This window comes from Hippocampus guttulatus, chromosome 6, assembly GCF_054856545.1.
Source record: "Hippocampus guttulatus isolate MCC_2025c chromosome 6, RoL_Hgut_1.0, whole genome shotgun sequence".
In the NCBI taxonomy this organism is placed as follows: Eukaryota; Metazoa; Chordata; class Actinopteri; order Syngnathiformes; family Syngnathidae; genus Hippocampus; species Hippocampus guttulatus.
In genome coordinates this window covers 21,058,114-21,077,896 of record NC_141266.1, presented here as the reverse complement: position 1 = coordinate 21,077,896, position 19,783 = coordinate 21,058,114, and the positions used below count along the sequence as shown (strand labels likewise).

The 19,783-nt window shown below is 46.5% G+C and overlaps 1 protein-coding gene across 7 annotated transcripts in view; it reads right to left on the bottom strand.

Moving 5' to 3' along the window:
- syngap1b (synaptic Ras GTPase activating protein 1b) overlaps positions 1 to 19,783 on the bottom strand; it is an 81,701-nt gene that overhangs the window by 33,474 nt on the left and 28,444 nt on the right. For 4 of the 7 annotated variants that reach the window (XM_086112656.1, XM_086112657.1, XM_086112660.1 and 1 more), the window contains exon 4: positions 144 to 595. In XM_086112656.1, the coding sequence (XP_085968782.1) occupies positions 144 to 595 (452 nt within the window). Of the gene's footprint in view, positions 1 to 143; positions 596 to 7,833; positions 9,412 to 19,783 lie in introns of those variants that run through there. The other 3 variants (XM_086112662.1, XM_086112663.1, XM_086112661.1) reach the window with 3 other exon arrangements.

Sequence of the window (19,783 nt, the reverse complement as noted above, 5' to 3'; positions counted from 1 at the left end):
TCCATATTGGTTGGGTTGATTTTAAGTACTTTCTACAAGACTGCTTGGTAGCATAACATTAACATTTCACGCGACGCTACCAACGTCATATATGGTTAGCCGAGCATGATTATCGCCGTCAGGGTTGGTGGGTGTCCACATACCTCCACCGGGGGCAGTGTTGCAATTAAGCTTCCTCCTGCCACAGGACTCCAAGCGGCGGCCCTCCAGGCTCCGCCCCAGTATTGGAAGGGGTGGGAGGAGGAGGGCGAGCGGGGCAAGGGGAGCGACAAGCAAGGCGAGAGGGGCAGCGAGCGGGACAGGGGGGGCGCGCCGCCAGCCTTCTTGGCACCCTTGGGGTCGCGTCGCCCCCGCTGACGCGGAGCGAGGATGGGCGACGCGGCAAGGGAGAGCGGGAAGGGTGGAGGCGGCGGGGTGCCGCCGGCCCGCCTGCCCCAGTCGTGGGCGGCGGCGCGGAGGGGCGCAAGGGGCAGCGAGAGGGAACAGGTGGTGGGGTTACTCACGGATTGTCGGAAGGGTTGAAGGGGGGCGCTGGGGGGAAGGTCCATGCTGGGCTGTTTCCCCGTGGCTATGCTCTTCCGCCGAGGTCGGTGATCTGGTGGGACACGTAAGCAAGTTTGCCGTTTTTAAATCAGTTCCCCACCCGCAGCGTTGATTTACGAACTATAATCATGACAATAATAATCATCATCGTCATCATCATCATAATAATACGCTCCATGAATTGATTTGTACAAGGTGTTTGATGGTCACCCTTGTCCGACTTCTCAAAGCAATACATGTTCGCCAGGCTCAGAATCTGTCCGCCTGTTTCCTGAACAAATTCACCAAAACGGTATTCGACCAGCCGCGCCGCTATTTAAACCTGGCGGGCCTAATTGGAGGGCAACTTTCTGCCAGAAAATGGTCATGGCGCTGAGCATATCTTCAAGGACTCACCCTGACAATGTTGGGACAGCCAGCAAATCGCCCTCTGCTATCAACTTTGTACGAACTTGTTTGTGTTTTCTTCAACTGATCGTAGAAGCAAAGTGGGCGTGCCTTAATATGTGACCCTGAACAGTCTAAGGACACAAGTTTAGTTTTTATTGTTATGGTTTGAAAGACGCTAAAGAGACAATGATTATTATTATTGTTAAAAAATTTGACATGATCACTTTAAAGGTGAAAAGCATTCAACTGAACCTATGCCGGGTGTTTAAATTGTCAGCTGATAAAATTAAAAAAAAAATACTTTCAGCGAAAAACATCATTAACCCTTTCATGCAGCCAGTAAGATAAGCTGTCCCTGAAAGGGTTAATGAGCCAATGATTCCGAAGGCAGTGGCTACAACATCAGGGTGTTTTGTGGACTGTTTAGTCAACTGTATAAAAATTCATATTTTTCTGCTTAGGAAGTTGATAATGAATAAATGATTCCCAAAACAGTCCAGCTCTGCTTTCGCCAGCATACTCCATTTTCTGTGCGCCCTGCACACATGTTCAGTCCCTGTGCGTCCCTCTTTCCATCCATCCTGGATGATTTTCATTCAGCTGTCCAAATGGTTTTCTTTCAGCTGCCACTCTCTCTCTTTCTCCATTTCTTTTGTGTCAATTCTCTGCAGCCCACGCCGGAGAGTTGGAAAAAAAAAACAACGGCAGCAGCAGCAGGCGAGACATGCAGCCAGTGGCTCTTTGTCGAAAAAGTACGAGTCGGAGGCCACCAAGGGAGCCAATGAAAAGTGACCTTAAGCGAAAAGGAGTCCAAGAATCAGTAAAAGGTGTCCAGGAGTGCACCTGCGCAGGGGGTGAAAATCTTCTGCTTGAATTCCTTTGCTCTTGGTCGGGAACTACTTCCCACCCTGAGAATCTTATTCTCCCCTCACTCTCTCTTTAATCGATATTATTACGTATTCATTTTACACAAATGAGTAGGAGTTGCTCAAAGCGAGCCACTGTCCGTGGTCCTGAAATGCGGCTGCCCCAATTGTCTCAGTCACGGGTCTGCCTGCTGCTTCATCATCATGCAACAGCTGGAACTGACAATTATTTTAAGCCTCACATGCACCCCTGTAACGTGATAACATGATAAGCTGTCCACTGTAGTAACCGCTGTCCCTGAAAGGGTTAATAATCAATGCATCTGTTGATTATTTTTTGAGTCATTGCTGAATTCGAATATACAAAAAAATATATACACCAGGGAATTATTTCAGATCAACAAACATAAAAGCGACAATGATTCAGTCCGTCTGGTTTATTCCATCAACAGCCTTCGGAAAAATCCCCAAAATTGTCGGTGGTTGAAGTTCCCTGTGTGAAAATTGAAGTTGAAAGCGAGAGCTGCTTCTCAAGACGTCCTTGCAGCGCAACAAGTTCCCAGCTGAGCAGAAACGTGGGAATTATCTGCTTTCAAACCCCAGGCCGGCAACTGCGGTGCCGTAAGCGGCAATTGCATGTGTGTAATTAATGCCGTGTTTCTTTTCAGACTCAACGCTGCTATTAAGCGCGGCATTGTCCTTGCCAGCCGGACAGACGGCAAGCTTTCGCGCCCACGCGCCGCCCGCCACGTCCAATTACCGCTGACATTTTTGCCTTTTTAACGGTGCCTTATTTGGAGTGGAATTTTGAAAAAAAAAAAAAAAAAAAGAGGAAGAAAATTGCTCCAGTGGTTAGAAAATCAGTGAAGAGCCCAGGTGATCGGCGACTTGCGCACCCTCGTTTGAACTCGGCAAGCACAAGGTACACCTCACCCTGCTCCTGAAAAAACACTCTTTGAACATCACACAGTGTTCCAGCTCCCTTCCGTGCACAATGTGGATGAATGTGCATTCCCCTTTTTACTTGACCTTGATGAGCACCTTAATAGTCAGAGCAGATTAGTCCGAGACATTATGTAGTCCTTTCATGGAAAGTGCCAACATGCTCCATTTTGTTGCCTTTTCTGCTCAGGTTGTCATGGCAACACTCGATTGATACCAGGCAGATGGCTTGTTTTCAACAATGCAATGCACCTCAAGAAGATGGTGGCCTGCGTATGATCACAGGTGGCGCAACGCACTCTACAATGATGGACGGCATCGTGGAAGACCGTCCACAAAAGTGGCAAAGATGCTGCAAAAGACTCCACAAAGACTTGCCGGAACACACTCCACAAAGATGGTGGACCCACACGACACTCGTCAACAAGTTTGGTATAAATGCCACCAAATATTCCACAAAGATGGCTGACTTGTGAAAAAACACACAGCAAACTTGCCGTAAAAAATTCCACTCGGTCAACGTGGTAACGCACAGCACCAAAATGGTGGCCATTCTTGCAACGCACAGCACCAAAATGGCGGCCATTCTTGCAATGCACAGCACCAAAATGGCAGCCATTCTTGCAATGCACAGCACCAAAATGGCGGCCATTCTTGCAACGCACAGCACCGAAATGGCGGCCATTCTTGCAACGCACAGCACCGAAATGGCGGCCATTCTTGCAATGCACAGCACCAAAATGGCGGCCATTCTTGCAATGCACAGCACCGAAATGGCGGCCATTCTTGCAACGCACAGCACCAAAATGGTGGCCATTCTTGCAACGCACAGCACCAAAATGGCGGCCATTCTTGCAACGCACAGCACCGAAATGGCGGCCATTCTTGCAACGCACAGCACCAAAATGGCGGCCAGTCTTGCAACGCTGGTGTAGCGGCGGCTCAAAAGACACTCCACAAAGATGGCTGATATGCAGTCATACTTTACCCTCTAACCTGCCTCCAAGCCGCCTATCCACGTATATCATTGACGATAAAAGACGTTCTCTTCTCCATCCCGTCCGTCTACCTGTTGTACCCGTTCGCGCCATTACATAAGTGCCATTTGCAGACAAGGTAACGCCTCCAGAAACGGAAAAAGCGGCTCTTTGATGAGACTCGGTCTGGCCCGGGGTGGTTGACGAGAAAGCCGAGGAGGGAAGGAAGACGAGTAAGAGGAGGGTGTTGCTATTCAAGCCAGCAGAGAAGTTGGCCTCTTTGATTTAGCGACTCCATGAATCATTGACGCCGGCGAAGAGCGCGAGACCCCGCTGGCCTTGTTGTTCTTCCAAAGATGGTGAACTTGATTTGGTGTTTCTCGGAGAGGAGAATCACTCAAAAGCGTTTTCATGTATATTCGGCGACTGACATTTATGCATCGCTATCCTATCATTTATATTCTCCGTCTACTGAGCAAAAGTTAAATGTGTTTTGTTCTTTTTTTTTTTTGTGCTGCTTCATAAAGTTCCAATGTAATCTTGCATTCTGTCAGGCTGTCTGTGGTTGCACTACATACTTCTTCTGCCAACTGAATCACCTTTTTTTTGTTTTTTGATGGTGGGTGCAACACACTTCACAAAAATTGTCAGCAGCACAGTGCACAAATATTGTGGACGTGGCACAAAAACATGATGGAAATGACCAGAAAAACGGTGGACAGTTATGCGGCAGACACGGCTTGACTCGCTTAATTAATAAAGATGGCAAACATGACTGCAAAACACTCCACTGAGACGGCATAGGTTGGGGGGGAAACAGCTTCCTCAAAGATGTCAAAACCTTCCCTCACCAAAGTCAACAAAAATGGCGCTTGTGCGGCAACAAACCCAACAAAGATGGCAGACACGGCTCAACAAATTCCACAAACATAGCAGGTGCGGCTTAATACGCTCAGCAAAGATGGCAGACATGATTTCAGAGATGTGGGACTGTTGCGGCACACTCCACAAATATGGTGGATAGGCTGCAACGCACTCCACAAAGATAGCAGAAACTTTCTCTGAAAATATTCATCCAAGATGGCGGACATGTTGGATAGGCAAGAACAAACCCCACAAAGATGGCGGACAACACGGTCCATGAAGTTGGCAGACACGTCCACAACACATTCCATAAAAATGCCGTACTTTGTGCTAACACACTCCACAAAGGCGTTGGACACTGCTCTCAACACGCTACAAAGATGGCGGAAACGGCTCGACACATTCAACAGAGATGGCGTCCGAAGTTCCGTAACACACCGAGAAGACACGAGCCCCTGTCGTTTGATCCCATTTGGCCGTGGCGTCTTGGAGGCAAGAGTCGGGAGGCTCCCAGCTGGGATATTTCCATCCTTTCCCGGCGTCTTGAAGGCGGCATCACGGCACAAGCGGCCTGGACGCTGCGTTCAAACGCTCCGGAAAACGTGCGAAAACCGCCACGCTTGGGTGTTTATGCAAATGCTCTGCCAAGCGAGAGCCGGGGACGGCTGAAGAGGGAAACGTGCGGGAGGCCAACGGCTTCCGGCGCAAACCCTTCGAGGGAGCCGGGGGAGGGACGCACTTACATCGAGTGGGAGGGAGACGCGGGAGGAAAAAAAAGTGGAGTGGATGTTTGTTTCGGGCTGCTAAGCTAAGATCTGCTTTGGTTGTGTAGGAGGAACTGGGACGAAAGACAGCAGTGGTGTCAGGTAGGGCGAGAACAAAAACCAGACAAAATTCAGTCTGGTATGCTTTTATCACAGTGGACGGTTGGGGAAGGGGCTGCGCTCCAGGCAGAGATGAAGGCTGGAGAGCTGGTGGGTGGCTTAATGCCGTCCAAACGCTCAGTGATTTTTATTTTATTTTTTGCCTTCGTTGTGGTAGAATGCTACTAACCTTAACCCTCACCAAATGTATCCAAATCCTGACCCGAACAAATTTACAATAGACCAAACCAAATCTAACCTCCGACCCAACGCCTAAGTGAAACTCTCACCCATCCAAACCTCACCTAACATATCCAAGACCTCAGAGTGCAGAGATACCGGATTCGATTCCGGCTCCGGCCTTTGTGTGTGGAGTTTGCATGTTCTCGCCATCCCCGCGTGGGTTTTCTCCGGGTACCTTAGTTTCCTCCCACATTCCAAAAACACGCATGGGAGGCTGACTGAACACTCTAAATTGTCCCGCGGTGTGAGTGTGAGCGCGGATGCTTGTTCGTTTTTGTGTGCCCTGCGATTGGCTGGCAATCGATTCAGGGTGTCCCCCCGCATAATGCCCGAAGATGGCTGGGATGGGCTCCAGCACCCCGCGCGACCCTTGTGAGGATAAAACGGATCGGAAAATGGATGGATGGACAACCAAAGCAACTTTTAACATCACGTTACTTCACCAAACATGAGAAAACCTAATATATCCAAGCGAAGCCTCACACATCCCCAGCCAAACCTAACGAAACGCTTCCTCTAACCAAATGAAACCTAACGCATCCAAATTTAACTGTAGCAAGGCCTAAACATAAAGAAAAGTCATTGACTGCAATCATCTTACGTGAGAGCTGGAGGCTGCACACTTAGCGGGTCTCCTAACAGCGTGGTGGCAATCGGGCCATTTTTTTTCCCCCCCTGATTTGCGGTTGTTGTGATAGAACACGCCCTGCTTGAAAAATACTCAACCGCCGATTGGAGCGCAGTCGCATCCACAGCCATCAATCGCACGCTCGGCCGCGTGGGCACGGTGCAGCTGCTACTGCTGCTGCTGCCGCCGCCGCACTAAAAGCCTAAAAAAGATGCTCCCGTCAACTTTTGATGAATTGAAGGACTGTCCACAGGTCGGCTGTGGGAAAAGGTCATTAAAGCTGAAAAAAAAAAAAAAAAAAAAAAAAAAAGACAAACCGGTGGACTGAGGCAAACGCCGGCGGAAAAGTGGCCCAAGTGATTTGCACGGCAGTCGTTGCGACACTTTGGTTCTCCCAATTAATCATGCAAACAAAAAAAAACAAAATAGGTCACAAGGAGCAGAGTGCAGGTTGCACCAAATGGATTACACACACACACACACAAACCGAATCCTTGAGCTAAATTGAGTTTGGAAGGGCGTCCGCTGGGCAAAGGCAAGTTTTGCTAACTGCAACCATACCAAACTACCCGAACCAAAACTTCAGCAAGCCTTACCAGGACCAAACCCCACCAACCGACCGGGGCGGTGGGGTGGGGTGACAATAGGACAATAGGAAGGGGGGGACCACGTGAGACCTGGGAAAATGCTTTTTTGGTACAAGAATCAAATGTAATTGCACTTGCACAACAGTAGGTGGCACTATTACTTGATTTCAGACAAACTGATGCACCTCTGATCTTTTCTACGGCGGATTAAAAAAAAAAGTTCACAAGGTCATTCTATGTTGTACGTTGATCTACATTCCACTCATTTTGCTTGTTTGTTTGTTTTTTGTTTTCAGTGATTCACTGGCCGTGTTGTGTTTTGAGCCGGCTGTTGTCCCGCCTGGAGCGCCTGAGGACAAACGCGTTCTCCAGGCAGCAATGCAGTTCCAACAGCAGCTCTAATTTTGGAGCAAACGCCGGCTCCCCACCGGGAACACGTTGCCACGGAAGAGCGGCTAGAGGTGACGTCGGACGAGTGGGAAAAAAAAAAAAAAAAAAAAAAAACTTTTCTCCATTCAATGAAGGTCACCTCTCAGTAGCGCATAGTCAAGGTAGCTTTTGAAGATATGTGCCGTTCATCGCTATGACACACTTTCTACAACTTACCACAATGCCAACTCTGTGTGTGAGGTTACTAAATGCGTGTGAGTTCCAAAACGGTGGCATTCCTCTCCCACAGAATTGACGTTGCAAGCCCGTATTCACAACTCAAAAGCTGTGCTGAGTTCAAATCCAAAGTGATGCAAGGTCACCCGCTACAGGGACCTTTTGATCATTACATCTCTGAATTTGACAGACAAGATGGGCGAGACTCTCTTTAACGCCTATCCGCGGAAAAGAAAAGTTGGGAAAAAAAAGAAAGAAAAACGCAACATTTTTCGACAGTAGTAAAACGGTAATATTGAAACTGGATGGTGAAAATAATCTTACCTACAAATCTGGTGGCGTTTGTTTTGATGCCTTGACTGCCTTGTTCCACTGTTGGCAGTAATTCCAAAGTTTGCGTTGATATTCCACCGAGCGTGTCCAACACGTGATCGGTTGACGCATCCGCTCCTAATCCGGTGTCAAAAAAGGTCAACGTGGATTCCGCCACGAAATCAAAACTCTCCAGCTTCCACTTCCGAGGCACACAAAAAAAAGTCAATCTGGATGATTGCAATTATTCTGTGGCTGCGAGTAGCACAATATAATCAGACTCCTTCCACAGACAAGACAAGAGAGGACTGTGAGAAGAACAAGTGCCGTACAAGTTTTTCTGTTCTATGGGAAAGGTTTAAGAAAGAATTCTGACAAAGTGGTGCAAGTGGACATGACGGGACAGGACAGGAAGTGCATTCCCAGCCAGCCTCCAAAAAGGTGACCCCCAAAGTGTCTCCGTGACTAGAGCGCCTCCTCTTTTTTCGCTTTCCTTCTTTCTAACTAGGCCACTGTTCATTATGTGCACGCATCTCTCTCATCAGCATTCGGGGAGAGAAACAAATACAGACGTTAGAACAGGACGACAACGAGGAGGAGGAGGCGCGGCTGCTGCGTTTGGCCCTCCGTTGCCGCCTTCCACAGTGCCTCCTCGCGGCATCTGGCTGAGCTCCCCCCGCGGGGGGGGGCGCAGGCGAACCGTCCGCCGAGGTGGCTCATCCTTCGGACGGGCCAAAGTAGAAGGACGGCTGGCTGGCCGACGTGTGCACCACCACAACGCCGAAAACAAACAACCAAGCAAAGCTCGTCCTCCGCCGTGCGGGTTTAGTCCCTCGGCTTGGCTGGCGAGCGGCGCGCGCTCCTCGAGGAATGCGCCTGTGTGCTGCCGAGGCCGGCTCGTCGTCTGCCAACAGCCCGCCGCGTGGTCGTGGAACGCATCCTGCCTGCACAGGTCAACTACGGCGCTACAGACGCTCTTTCACTCGCTGGAGCGCGCGCTCCCTCTCTCTCTCTCTCTCTTTCTGGGCGTGCGTGCGCGCGTGCGTGCGTGCAAAAAGGAGGCGGGGTTGGTTGCATTCCCGCTGGGACCAAACTGCTTTGCTTACTTCCCAGCCTCCATTTCCATCCCCTTTCCCGACCAATTTGCAATTTGACTTTTTTCTCAAAAGAAAAAAAAATAAATCAGGAAAATTCAACCACCCAAAGATCGTTATGAACGCAGAAAGCTCATTTCTACATTCAATTACAGTCGCTCATTATTAATTTCTAGTTGCATTCTAAAATCCATACCAAATATGTTAGTTGAATTGAACTGTTCAAAAAATGGCTTTGGTGGAGCTTGAAAGAAGTGTCGCAGCTAAACGACTCGATGCGTTTCCATGACGACGACTTTTTAACTTCATGATTCTGTGTCGGGAGTCATGCACTCCTTCTCTATTTCATACTCACCCCTTAGGCAATTTTCATAGCCATTTTAAATATCCCTATCTAAAAAGATTTGGGTGTAGAGACTCTGAATTGCTCCCGATTATCGTAAAGGCCGTGCTCTACGTTGCTGATGCTCGGGCTGAAATGATGAATTAAATAACAGCTAATACATCCATCCATCCATCCATTTTCCGAACCGCTTGATCCTCACTAGGGTCGCGGGGGGTGCTGGAGCCTCCTCCACAACCATCCACGCCCACACTCACACCTAGGGAGAATTTAGAGCGTCCAATCAGCCTGACATGCATGTTTTTGGAATGTGGGAGGAAACCGGAGCACCCGGAGAAAACCTACGCAGGCCCGGGGAGAACATGCAAACTCCACACAGGGAGGCCGGAGCTGGAATCGAACCCGGTGCCTCTGCACTGTGAAGCCGACGTGCTAACCACTGGACTACCGGGCCGCCACAGCTAATACAGGCAACAAAATAAGTGGCTGTCTTATTACTATCTCCTGCACTATCAACTTCCAATTGCGTCTCCTTCACGGTCATTTTTGTTGTTGTGAGTGTTAGGGGACCCAAAAAAAGTTACTTTACTCATGATTTGTTTTTCAAATTAATCAGCCATCAGCTTTTTTAACGACCAAATATTGGCATGCATGGGCCTCAAAAAATGTGACGTCACGGTGACTCTTCTACTAACTCACGCGGCGTTCCGTCAGCACGACAAAAAGTGGCGAGGTAGAAGATTGGGGAGTGACCCCAGCCCCAACATCGCCCGTTTGCTGACGTAGCGCGGCGAGGGCCGTCATGGCGGGGTCAAGGCGGCTAAAAATAACATTTGCGTGGCCACAAGCCTCGGTCCCGTCACATATTTGCTGGTATGGGGCTAACATTCTCCTTCTCTCACTGTGTGTGTGTGTGTGTGTGAGGCTCACTCTTCACACCGTGTGACTCCTCTATCATTATTTCCATGGTTACCATTAAGTCTGCTGTACTTGCAAGCATCGCCCTCGCTCTTTTATGTGCGTGAGCTGCTTAAAAAAAGGACCCCAAAAAAAATAAAATGACGGTGTTCATAGGGACGATGATGTACTAGATCAGAAAGAAAATAATACAAAAAAAGGGTTAGCAGCACCCGAAGCTAGACTTCCTTCCACTCAAATATTGCCGTCAGCAGCAACAAAATCAATTCCAGCTCAAGGCAACTGGAACAAGTTCCCACATGTGAAAGAAATCGAGTGACAGCGAGTGCGCTAACTTGGCTAGCCGGGGGAATCTCACTCCATTCAGTTACCGACAGTTTGTTGAAAAGACAAACGGAGTATGTTTTCCCCAGTGACATCTTCATCCCAAAAGAGACACTACAGACCAACCATTCTCTCGACAATCACAAATGCTAACTGCAAAACTGAAAGCTAGCAGGACCCAAGGTTCCAAGCGAAACTTTTTAACATTCAAATGCGATAGCCAGTTGTGACAATTGATTCTCGTGGAGAAAGTGCAGTAGAACCATGGCGGCATTTCGGCGCAATTTGTGCGCTCATTTTTGGCTGTCCTTGGGAACCCCACTCTCTTCACATTTCACAAAAATAAATTCAACTTGACAAAATCAACTGCAGCAAAGGAGAACATGCGAAAAGCAGTCAAGTAATAGCCAGTGTGCTAACTTGGCGCGCCCAGGGAATCTCATTCCATTGACTTTCTGACAAAAAACGAACAGTGACGCCTTCATTCAAAGAAATCCCAGACCGCTTCTCACCAAAAAGTCCTTGCCAACACGCGACCACATGTCCGTATTGTTTTGTGTTTTTTGTTATTGTAAAGTGTCCTTGGGTGTCTTGAAAGGCGCTTATAAATAAAATCTACTACTACTACTACTACTACTACATGTGTTGTAGTTACACCCCACCAAAAAAAATAAACACCAGCAAATTAACACCACAAAACGCAGAACTTGAATTATTGCATGGCAAAAAATAAACAAACAAAAAAAGGGGTTTTAATCAACCCCTTGTATTGGGTTCAATTAAGTTGCGTTATTTATCGAGAGGAAAGCAAACAGAAAATCCAAATGTCTTACATTTAAGAGAAACAGTACTGCCTGCAGTTGGCTAAAGAAGCTATTTTTGATCGAGGAAAAGGTCGAGGTTGTGAAGGAAGGGTTTTAAAATTGGGGAATTGAAAGTGTCCCTGTTAAAAAAAAAAAAAGAAACATGCCTGAAAAATCAAAGACCTTACCCTTGAGAAATGCCTTGTAAACAAACCTCACCTCTTTTTCGGCAAGGTCGGTCGTGTTTTAAAACTACTGTTTTTGGATTTTTGGGGGGGGTTCATGAATTGACTGCCTTACCTCAAATAACTGCTTGGTAAACTCCGCAGCTGACTAAATTACTATTGGGGCCAGAGGCAACCTTGTAAAGACCGCATTTGAATATGTTGTGGATTTTACAAAGTGTCATTTACTATTTTGGGAAGTAAGAAAAAAAAGGACAGAAAATACAAGTGCCTTACCCTTGAGAGATGGCTCATACGCTTTGCAGTTGGGTAAATAAACTGCCTCCACGGGGTTTGGGCCAACCTTGAAAGTTGGTCATTTAACACTTTTTGGATTTACATAAGTGCCATTATTGTTTGGTGCGGGGATTGGGGGGGGAGGCAACATAATCTATAAATGCCTTACCTCAAATAGATGCCTGGCAAACTTTGCAGCTGAATAATTCAGGCCGAGGCAACATTTTCAGACTTTTTGGATTGAATTTAATTATTTGTGAGCAGAAAAAAAAACTACTGAAACTGTTCATGCCTTAACCCAAATACATTCCGCTGTCAATCAAAAGTGCTTCACATTGCAGTGTGTGGAGGTCCCTAATATTGTGTCCCGCAGGCCTTTCTTATCCAGCAGGGTGCAAGGATAGCGCTGCTGCTGCTTTCAAAGAGAGCGAGAGAGAGAGGGTTTCAAATGTCCTTACGGTGCAGAAATGACCTCCATGCACACACACACACACACACACACACACACACACACACACACACACACACACACACACACACATACACAAACACAGACCACGCATGAATTCGGTGTGCCTTGAGGTGACAGCTTCGCACTGAGTTGCTGTGTTGGCCTGACAACTGCTGCCTTCCTCTTTTCATCCTCATCCTCTGCACCCTCTTTAATTTAGTACAAACTGGAACATTTAATGGCCACACACACACACACACACACACACACGCACGCACACACACACGCACGCACACACCCACGCACACGCACACAGATAGGGAGGAAACAAAAGTGCTGCAAACTGTTCTCACACAGCAGGGGGTGCACGAGGGGATGCGGAGATTTGATATTTGTCACCCAGACAACAGCGCAATTGGAGACAGTGACACTCCACTGGACTCATGGAGTAGCGTACCGTATTATACCGCAGCGCACCATAATGTAGCGTATCGCTGGACTGTATTAGGTCTCTCTTCATTAAGCCCATTGATCAATTGGTTAGCTTACGAAAATACGCAGAAAATATCAAATCCTGCCTGCGGATTCCTATCACCATCGAACCGGTGGGGTGAAGAGATGGGACTTGATTGGAATGTGGATTTAGGGGCCCTTACACACTCTTGACAGCCTATGAAAGGTGCTGTGAGCCAGTTGGAGACGTCTTGAGACCTCCGGCTCAGTCGGACAGAGCGCAGTGATCAACTGTTGATCGTTGGACAGCAAAGAGATGGCGGTTTTCTGATCCACTGGTGGAAGGGGACTTGGAACCGCTCTTCTTTCATCTCGCACCGCTTCAAACAACAAAGCGGATGTAGGCATGGAGAACGAGATGTTGGCTTGTTATGTTTGTGTTGTTATTCATGCTTTCGCTCATGTGTTCTATCAAGTGCTCTGTGACAGCTGCAGCTGTTGGGCACGCGCTATCAAGAAAGTTGGACGCAGGATGAATGGCAGTGACAAGTTTGGACGGGATGCAGAGCGACATGTTTGGCCCATAGCTAGCAGGACGCCTTCCACCGTTGCGACAAGCTCTCTCCATCCCACACGTCGGAGACGGAAGTCTGCCGTCAACATTATCATTCATTATCATAAGATAAAAAAATAATAATTTTGTAATAAAAATAAACATTTTTTTTCTGTACTGCATAAGTAAATACATGTCCGCCATATTCATGTGCACGTATGGGGTTTGTGCAAAGCATGCTGCCACGTCGCCATTGACAAAGATGATGACAATGATGCTGCTGCCACGCTGGCGTGCCATCGTCATGCCGACCGCCGGCTTCCGAGGCACCCGCCCCCCTTGCAAAATGCTCATTGGTTTCCGGTAGGGCGGATGCGCAGGCGGTAGGCTGCTTTGTCGGCGTTCGCCGCCGAGCCTTCCGCTTTGCCGAGGCCGAGATATGTGCGTGCTGGGCCATCCGGTCAGTTGCCTGGCCACCATCCATCCAATGGATGCTACAGCTTCTTGTTTACTTTCAAACTTAGCTTGTAGCAGACGTGTGCACATTTTGAGCATGACGTCTCTGATCCACTGGTAAAAGGACACTTTGATTCTCTCCTCTTTCATCTAGAACTGCTTCAAACAACAAAGCGCCTGCAGGAAAAGTGGCTAAGATTGCATGACTGCCCGTGTTTCATGTTGTTTTGTGTTGTATTATTTTGTTATTTTATGTTCACTGTTTATGTTATGTTTATGTGAAAAAACCTGCCTTGGGACTACGGCTGAAAACTAGCATTTATGCTAGGTCCGGCGCATTTACACTTTTTATTCATGTGTTGATTATTGTGCACTGTCCCAATGAAATAAATAACTAATATAAATCCGGGTTTGAGTAGAAAACAGAGTGGCTCATCTGTAGATGACCCAAAAAATAATAATAATAAATAAATAAATAGCTCATTCTAAAAATAACAATGTTCCGATTTTTAATGCTCTTTTTTAAAATATATTATATTCTTATTATAATTGTATTTATTTATATATTATATTAATATATATATTGATATATTTATTATAGAATGTATGACTATATATACAGTACATATATATTATATATATTATATATTATTTAACTCAGCCCTAATTTACCAATTCAATGCGATGGAAAGTTTTTGAGAAGGAATTATCTAGGTCCACTACATCTTGTAAAGCTCCCCATACTGTATGGTGATTCGAGCAATTTCAAATCGAGGCCCGACAATCACACAAGTGATTCATACAGTACAGTAAAAAAAAAAAAAAAAAAAAAAGCCCCTCCAGGAGTTTTTTTTAAGGATATGTACAGCAGCTGCACAAAAACAAACTGTAATTTATTCCATCTTTCCAGAAATTGACAATCTCAGTTGCTGTGCGAGTGGGTGCACTCGCATAGGAATTGAGTGACAGCGCGTCGAGTCAGACTCAGCTGCTTTTCACATCCCCACGACTCACACGCTGTCCAGAATATTAAAAGTGGAAGAGAACAAGCGTTGGTTTTCGACACTCCGACACATTGAGAGTTAATTTATGGAATACAAAAAAAAACCCGGCGGCCCGGTAGTCGAGTGGTTAGCACGTCGGCTTCACAGTGCAGATGTACCGGGTTCGATTCCAGCTCCGGCCTCCCTGTGTGGAGTTTGCATGTTCTCCCCGGGCCTGCGTGGGTTTTCTCCGGGTGCTCCGGTTTCCTCCCACATTCCAAAAACATGCATGTCAGGCTGATTGGACGCTCTAAATTGTCCCTAGGTGTGAGTGTGGGCGTGGATGGTTGTTCGTCACTGTGTGCCCTGCGATTGGCTGGCAACTGATTCAGGGTGTCCCCCGCCTACCGCCCGGAGATGGCTGGGATAGGCTCCAGCACCCCCCGCGACCCTAGTGAGGATCAAGCGGTTCGGAAAATGGATGGATGAAAAAAACCCTAAAAAAAAAAGCGTGTTTAGTTCTTGGTACCTCTAATAATGTCTTGGTCCGCAGACCTGAGGCAGGTGTGTAAGGGCGGAGGAGCTCAGAGAGCTAAGTTGGAAGCCATTTAAAGATTTGAAAACAAATAATAGGATCTTAAAAGAACTCAAAAATATATAGGGAGCCAGTGAAGGGATGCCAGAGTAAGAATTACTGTATGTGCTCCCTCTTACAAGTACCAGTCAAGAGGCGAGCAGCAGCATTTAGGACCAACTGGAGACGTTTAATGGAGGACTGGCTAACACCGAAGTAAAGTGCATTACACTCATCCAGCCGGGATGTGACGAAGGCATGAATTACTGTTTCAAATTGCTCATGAGAAAGGAGAGGCTCTACTTTACTTTCTGATCATAGCACCATTCAACACGGGGATGCGATACATCAAAATCCCCGGTCCATGTTCTTGACGGCAACTTGTGCTCCCTTGTCGGGATTGCGCATCATTGTGCAGAGTTTTTGATTCCGTTTGAAAGTGAACTCATCATTTACAACTATAAATGTTCAAGTATTGCCTTGATTTCCATTTCCACTACCCAACATCAACAGCATAAAACACGTCAGGTGCGCTGGGGTAAGCTGCGAAGTTTATTCCAAGTTGAATGTACGACTCTCTTCATTGTCTTTATTTTTAGTTTGCACAGTCGAAGCTGGAATCTAATGAGGCTTATATAAGAGCAGCTTGCTGCTGTGATAAGTACTGATTTACATATCGCTGGCGTGCGGCCCAAAGCGGATATCGTCAAAATTTGGTCACGCGCTTATTTTTCACAAATCGATACCATCCGTCGGGGCTATTTCTACAAATTATCGACCAACCTAAAGTGACGAAGCAATGTTTACGATTGCACAGTTTTTTTTTGAGGGGGGGGGGGTCTAGTATACGCACGAGGCTTGCACCCGATGTGAGCAATACGATCGATCCGCTTCGTCAACACATCGCAAAAATAATCGGCGACCGGTCAATTATCAAAAATCACAGGACACTTCTGCCGCAGTGTCCTATGAACAGATGAGACACATCAGGAAGTTTTTGGCGAGGCGCCTCAGCAATTGAAGCAGACCACAAATAAATAAAATAATTCGGCTTCTCCCACCCGCCCGCCCCCACGTTGACGAATGTTTTTCACCAGCCACGGTGGCTGCCGAGCAAAATAGTTGAACGCGGACTACTGCGTCCGGCACATTTGAAAGCTGAAAATGACTTGAAATGGAAATAACGCTGCACAACGTTGACGCTTTCTTCGAGGCGTTTATGTAAAGCGGCGGGCGCATGCGGCCGTTACATAACCAGGCTCGTCTTTCACCCCCGTGGGCCTCAGCGATATTATCGGACTTTAAGTGGGAAAGCGGCCGAGCGAGAGCTGGTCCTCGCTTTGAGTGACACCTGCCCCCCGCCCTCTTCCTATCCAAAAAAAAAAAAAGGCCATCATCCACCTCATCTTGTCGGCAAGCTGGCACACAAACACTTCCAATGACCGTGTGGCTACTTGTCAAGCGTTTTTGTTTTCTTTTTGTAGAGATTCTGTTTTGTGTTGGGTGGGATGACACAAATATTAGGGCCTAATCGAAACAGAATTTTGGAGGCCGTTTCGAATATTTGCTCATCAAAATCAGACATCTGCTTTCACTTGGAAAAGAACAATCAACGTTTTTCTGACATGTTGCAGACCAAAACTAGTCACTGATCATAAGGTTTGGGAATATTCTGTACTGTTGATTTAAAATAATGTCGCATTTTCGAATAAAGGGATGGAAATCGATCCTAAAAACAATCGACTGATTAATTGATTATCGTCATCATTTGCAGCCCAACTATGAATTGAAAAAATAACAAGGAGGCGGTCCCTCTGTAAGGTCTGGGTTGTATCCCCGCGACCGAAGAGGACACAAATTCACTGTTATACGAGTAAAGCTGAAAACGGATGCAGACTTGGAGTCGCGGTTGAAAGTTTCGCGGGTGCCGTGCGGCGCCCCCCTCTTTGAAATTCAGCACGGCGCGCAGCAGCCCTCCCTCGGATGTTCTGCTGATCCCATCTGGCTAAAGTTCTGCTCGCCTTCGCGCCCGTCCTCATTAGTATGCGCTGCGGAGCGGGCGAGCGGGCCAGAAAGACAGGCTGCTGACCCTGCGGAACCTTTGACTCCTTCTCCGCATCGCCTCTGCTTTGCTACACTTGGATCTTCACCTCAGCGAGTTGACATACACTCGTAAATCAGACATTGCTTTTCAATTCTGGTGCCGCGGAATTATTTTTAACTATAAGCTCATGAAGCAGGCCCTGGATAAAAATAATGGTACCCCAAGAAACGACAGAAAAATAGTTTGACCAAAGGGACCAAGGTGTGTGTTCAACTTGCAAGCAGTCAGTCGGCCGACTTAAAGGGTGACAAGGAGACACTGTGCTGTTTGTTGACATGCTGTGTGTCACACACTTAACATCCACCAGAGGAAGCAGGCTCTGTCACATCTAGCCGAGGGCTGCTCTGCACCATCGAGTGTAAGGTGTCATATGTTTTAGTGAGTAATAAAACGCTGAAACACCGAACAAATAAAATAAACAATTTAAAAATGAATGAGAAAGAGTTTCGAGTGGGGGAAAAAAATATGACTCGCACCTCCGTGAAAAGGCACGGCACACATAATACAATTTGAAACCGAGAATCAATAATTAACAATTAGACATGTGGCAAGTAAAAAGAAAGAAATCATTCAAATGTAAAATGAATGAATAAAATTGTAAAAATACAATTGACAAATTAAAACATACAAAATGTAGTTAGAAAATACATAAATAGATAATTCCAAAAAATATTGCAGAGCTAAAAAAAATGTTTAAATGGAAAGAATACAAAATATTTATCAAAAACAAAAATAACAAACGGGTTCTGTCATCATAGTTTTAACTTTTAAAAGTTGAAAGTACCCACCTATGACACTGCCATTTTGCTTTTTCAATTAAAAAAAAACAACATTACTTTTAATGTAAAAGATCACATCACACGATCGCTTGAAGATGCAAAACGTTTTGTTCAGTCAAAATTTAAAAAAAGAATGCTTCATGACTACCATTGTTGAACTCAGTCACTGCCCGCCCAGTCAAAATGGATGTTCTAGGCGAGAGCTTAATAAGCAAGTTAGTTAATCGTGGCAAAAGTCAAATGTGTGGGCAGTGGAGTGCAGTGCCTTCTTTCGTCTTTGGTCTTCATTTTGCCAGATAACAAATTACACTGATGACTCATCAGGCTCCGAATACACGACTTCTCAAATCTGTTGTGGCTTTTGCATATTTCAGATTCATTCCGCATACATTTGGGTGACAACTGCTTGGATTGCGGCGCAGGCCGAAGCAGTCAAGGTCAAAGACGGACGGCTTTGACGCAAAGAACAAAACAAAACAAAACAAAAAAATGCAAATCATAACCGCAGGAAAATATGCCAGCGTTACGAATAACAAACAGACAAAAGGCGAGCCCGGTTGGTGCGCTTGGCGCTTCAGCGAAGGACTTTGAGGGACAAAAAAAAAAAAAAAGACATCAAGTCAATTTAGACAATCACACGTCATTCAAAGGCCAAATTCATTAATGCAGATAACTCAATTGACTTTCACTCTGCTAAATGAAGGAAACGCACAAACACGCACGCACACAGTGAGTGAGTTCTTCGTATTGGTTTTTCTGCAAGCATTTCGGTGCAATGCCAACATTTGGAATAAGTTGGATCTTATGTCGAAGTTGATGCATAAACACAACACACTCATTGGATGGACGGATGGATGGAAGGAGGGACGGCGGAAGGGACGGGTGGACCCGATGGACTGACGAGTCCAGGGTTCGGGTTGCTCGATAAGATGAATGAATGGAAAGAAGAGTAGATTTGACAAAAGTACCAAAGGAAAAATGAATGGAAAGAAGGATGGTGGATGGATAGAATGACAAAATCGATGGATGGTTGACAAAGGGGGCAGGGGACAAAAAAAAGTGCCCAATGTCTGACCCCAAGAACGATCTGGTGGAGGTTCCACTGTTGGCCACTACATCCAAATGAAGTGATGAGGGCATATTCGATTCATCATTTTAGCATCTCGAGTCGGGTACCGTATATCGTGTTCTCTATAACAATGGCCGTAAAATGACTCGGGACTTGGAAATGAGTAAATGGATTTTGAACGCAATCGTTCCTTACCCCCCAATCACTACAAGGGATTTTTAGTGGACATTTTAAGGAACTCTTTTAGTCCAGTATATGAAAATGCCCCCGAAGGCATCGGAGAGCAGGAAAGGAGCGAATTTATGCGAAACGAATTCAATCAAGTACACAAGGACGCTCGCAGCTAAAAATAGCCTCAATGACACAAAGTAGGATGAGGACTGAAAACCTGGGCTGGGAAGCCATTCACCTGAAGGTCTAACAAGTAACAGGCAGCTGCAAAACATGCAAAGAGATCTACAGCACGCCGCTGTTGTCGTCATTGTTGTTGCTAGGTGACCAGTCCGCTAGCACTCGCCGCTAACGTAGGTGGCATGGCAAAAAAACAGGCATGGAAGCGTCCCAGGTGTTGCCAACCGGAGAGTCAAGTGTTTGCCT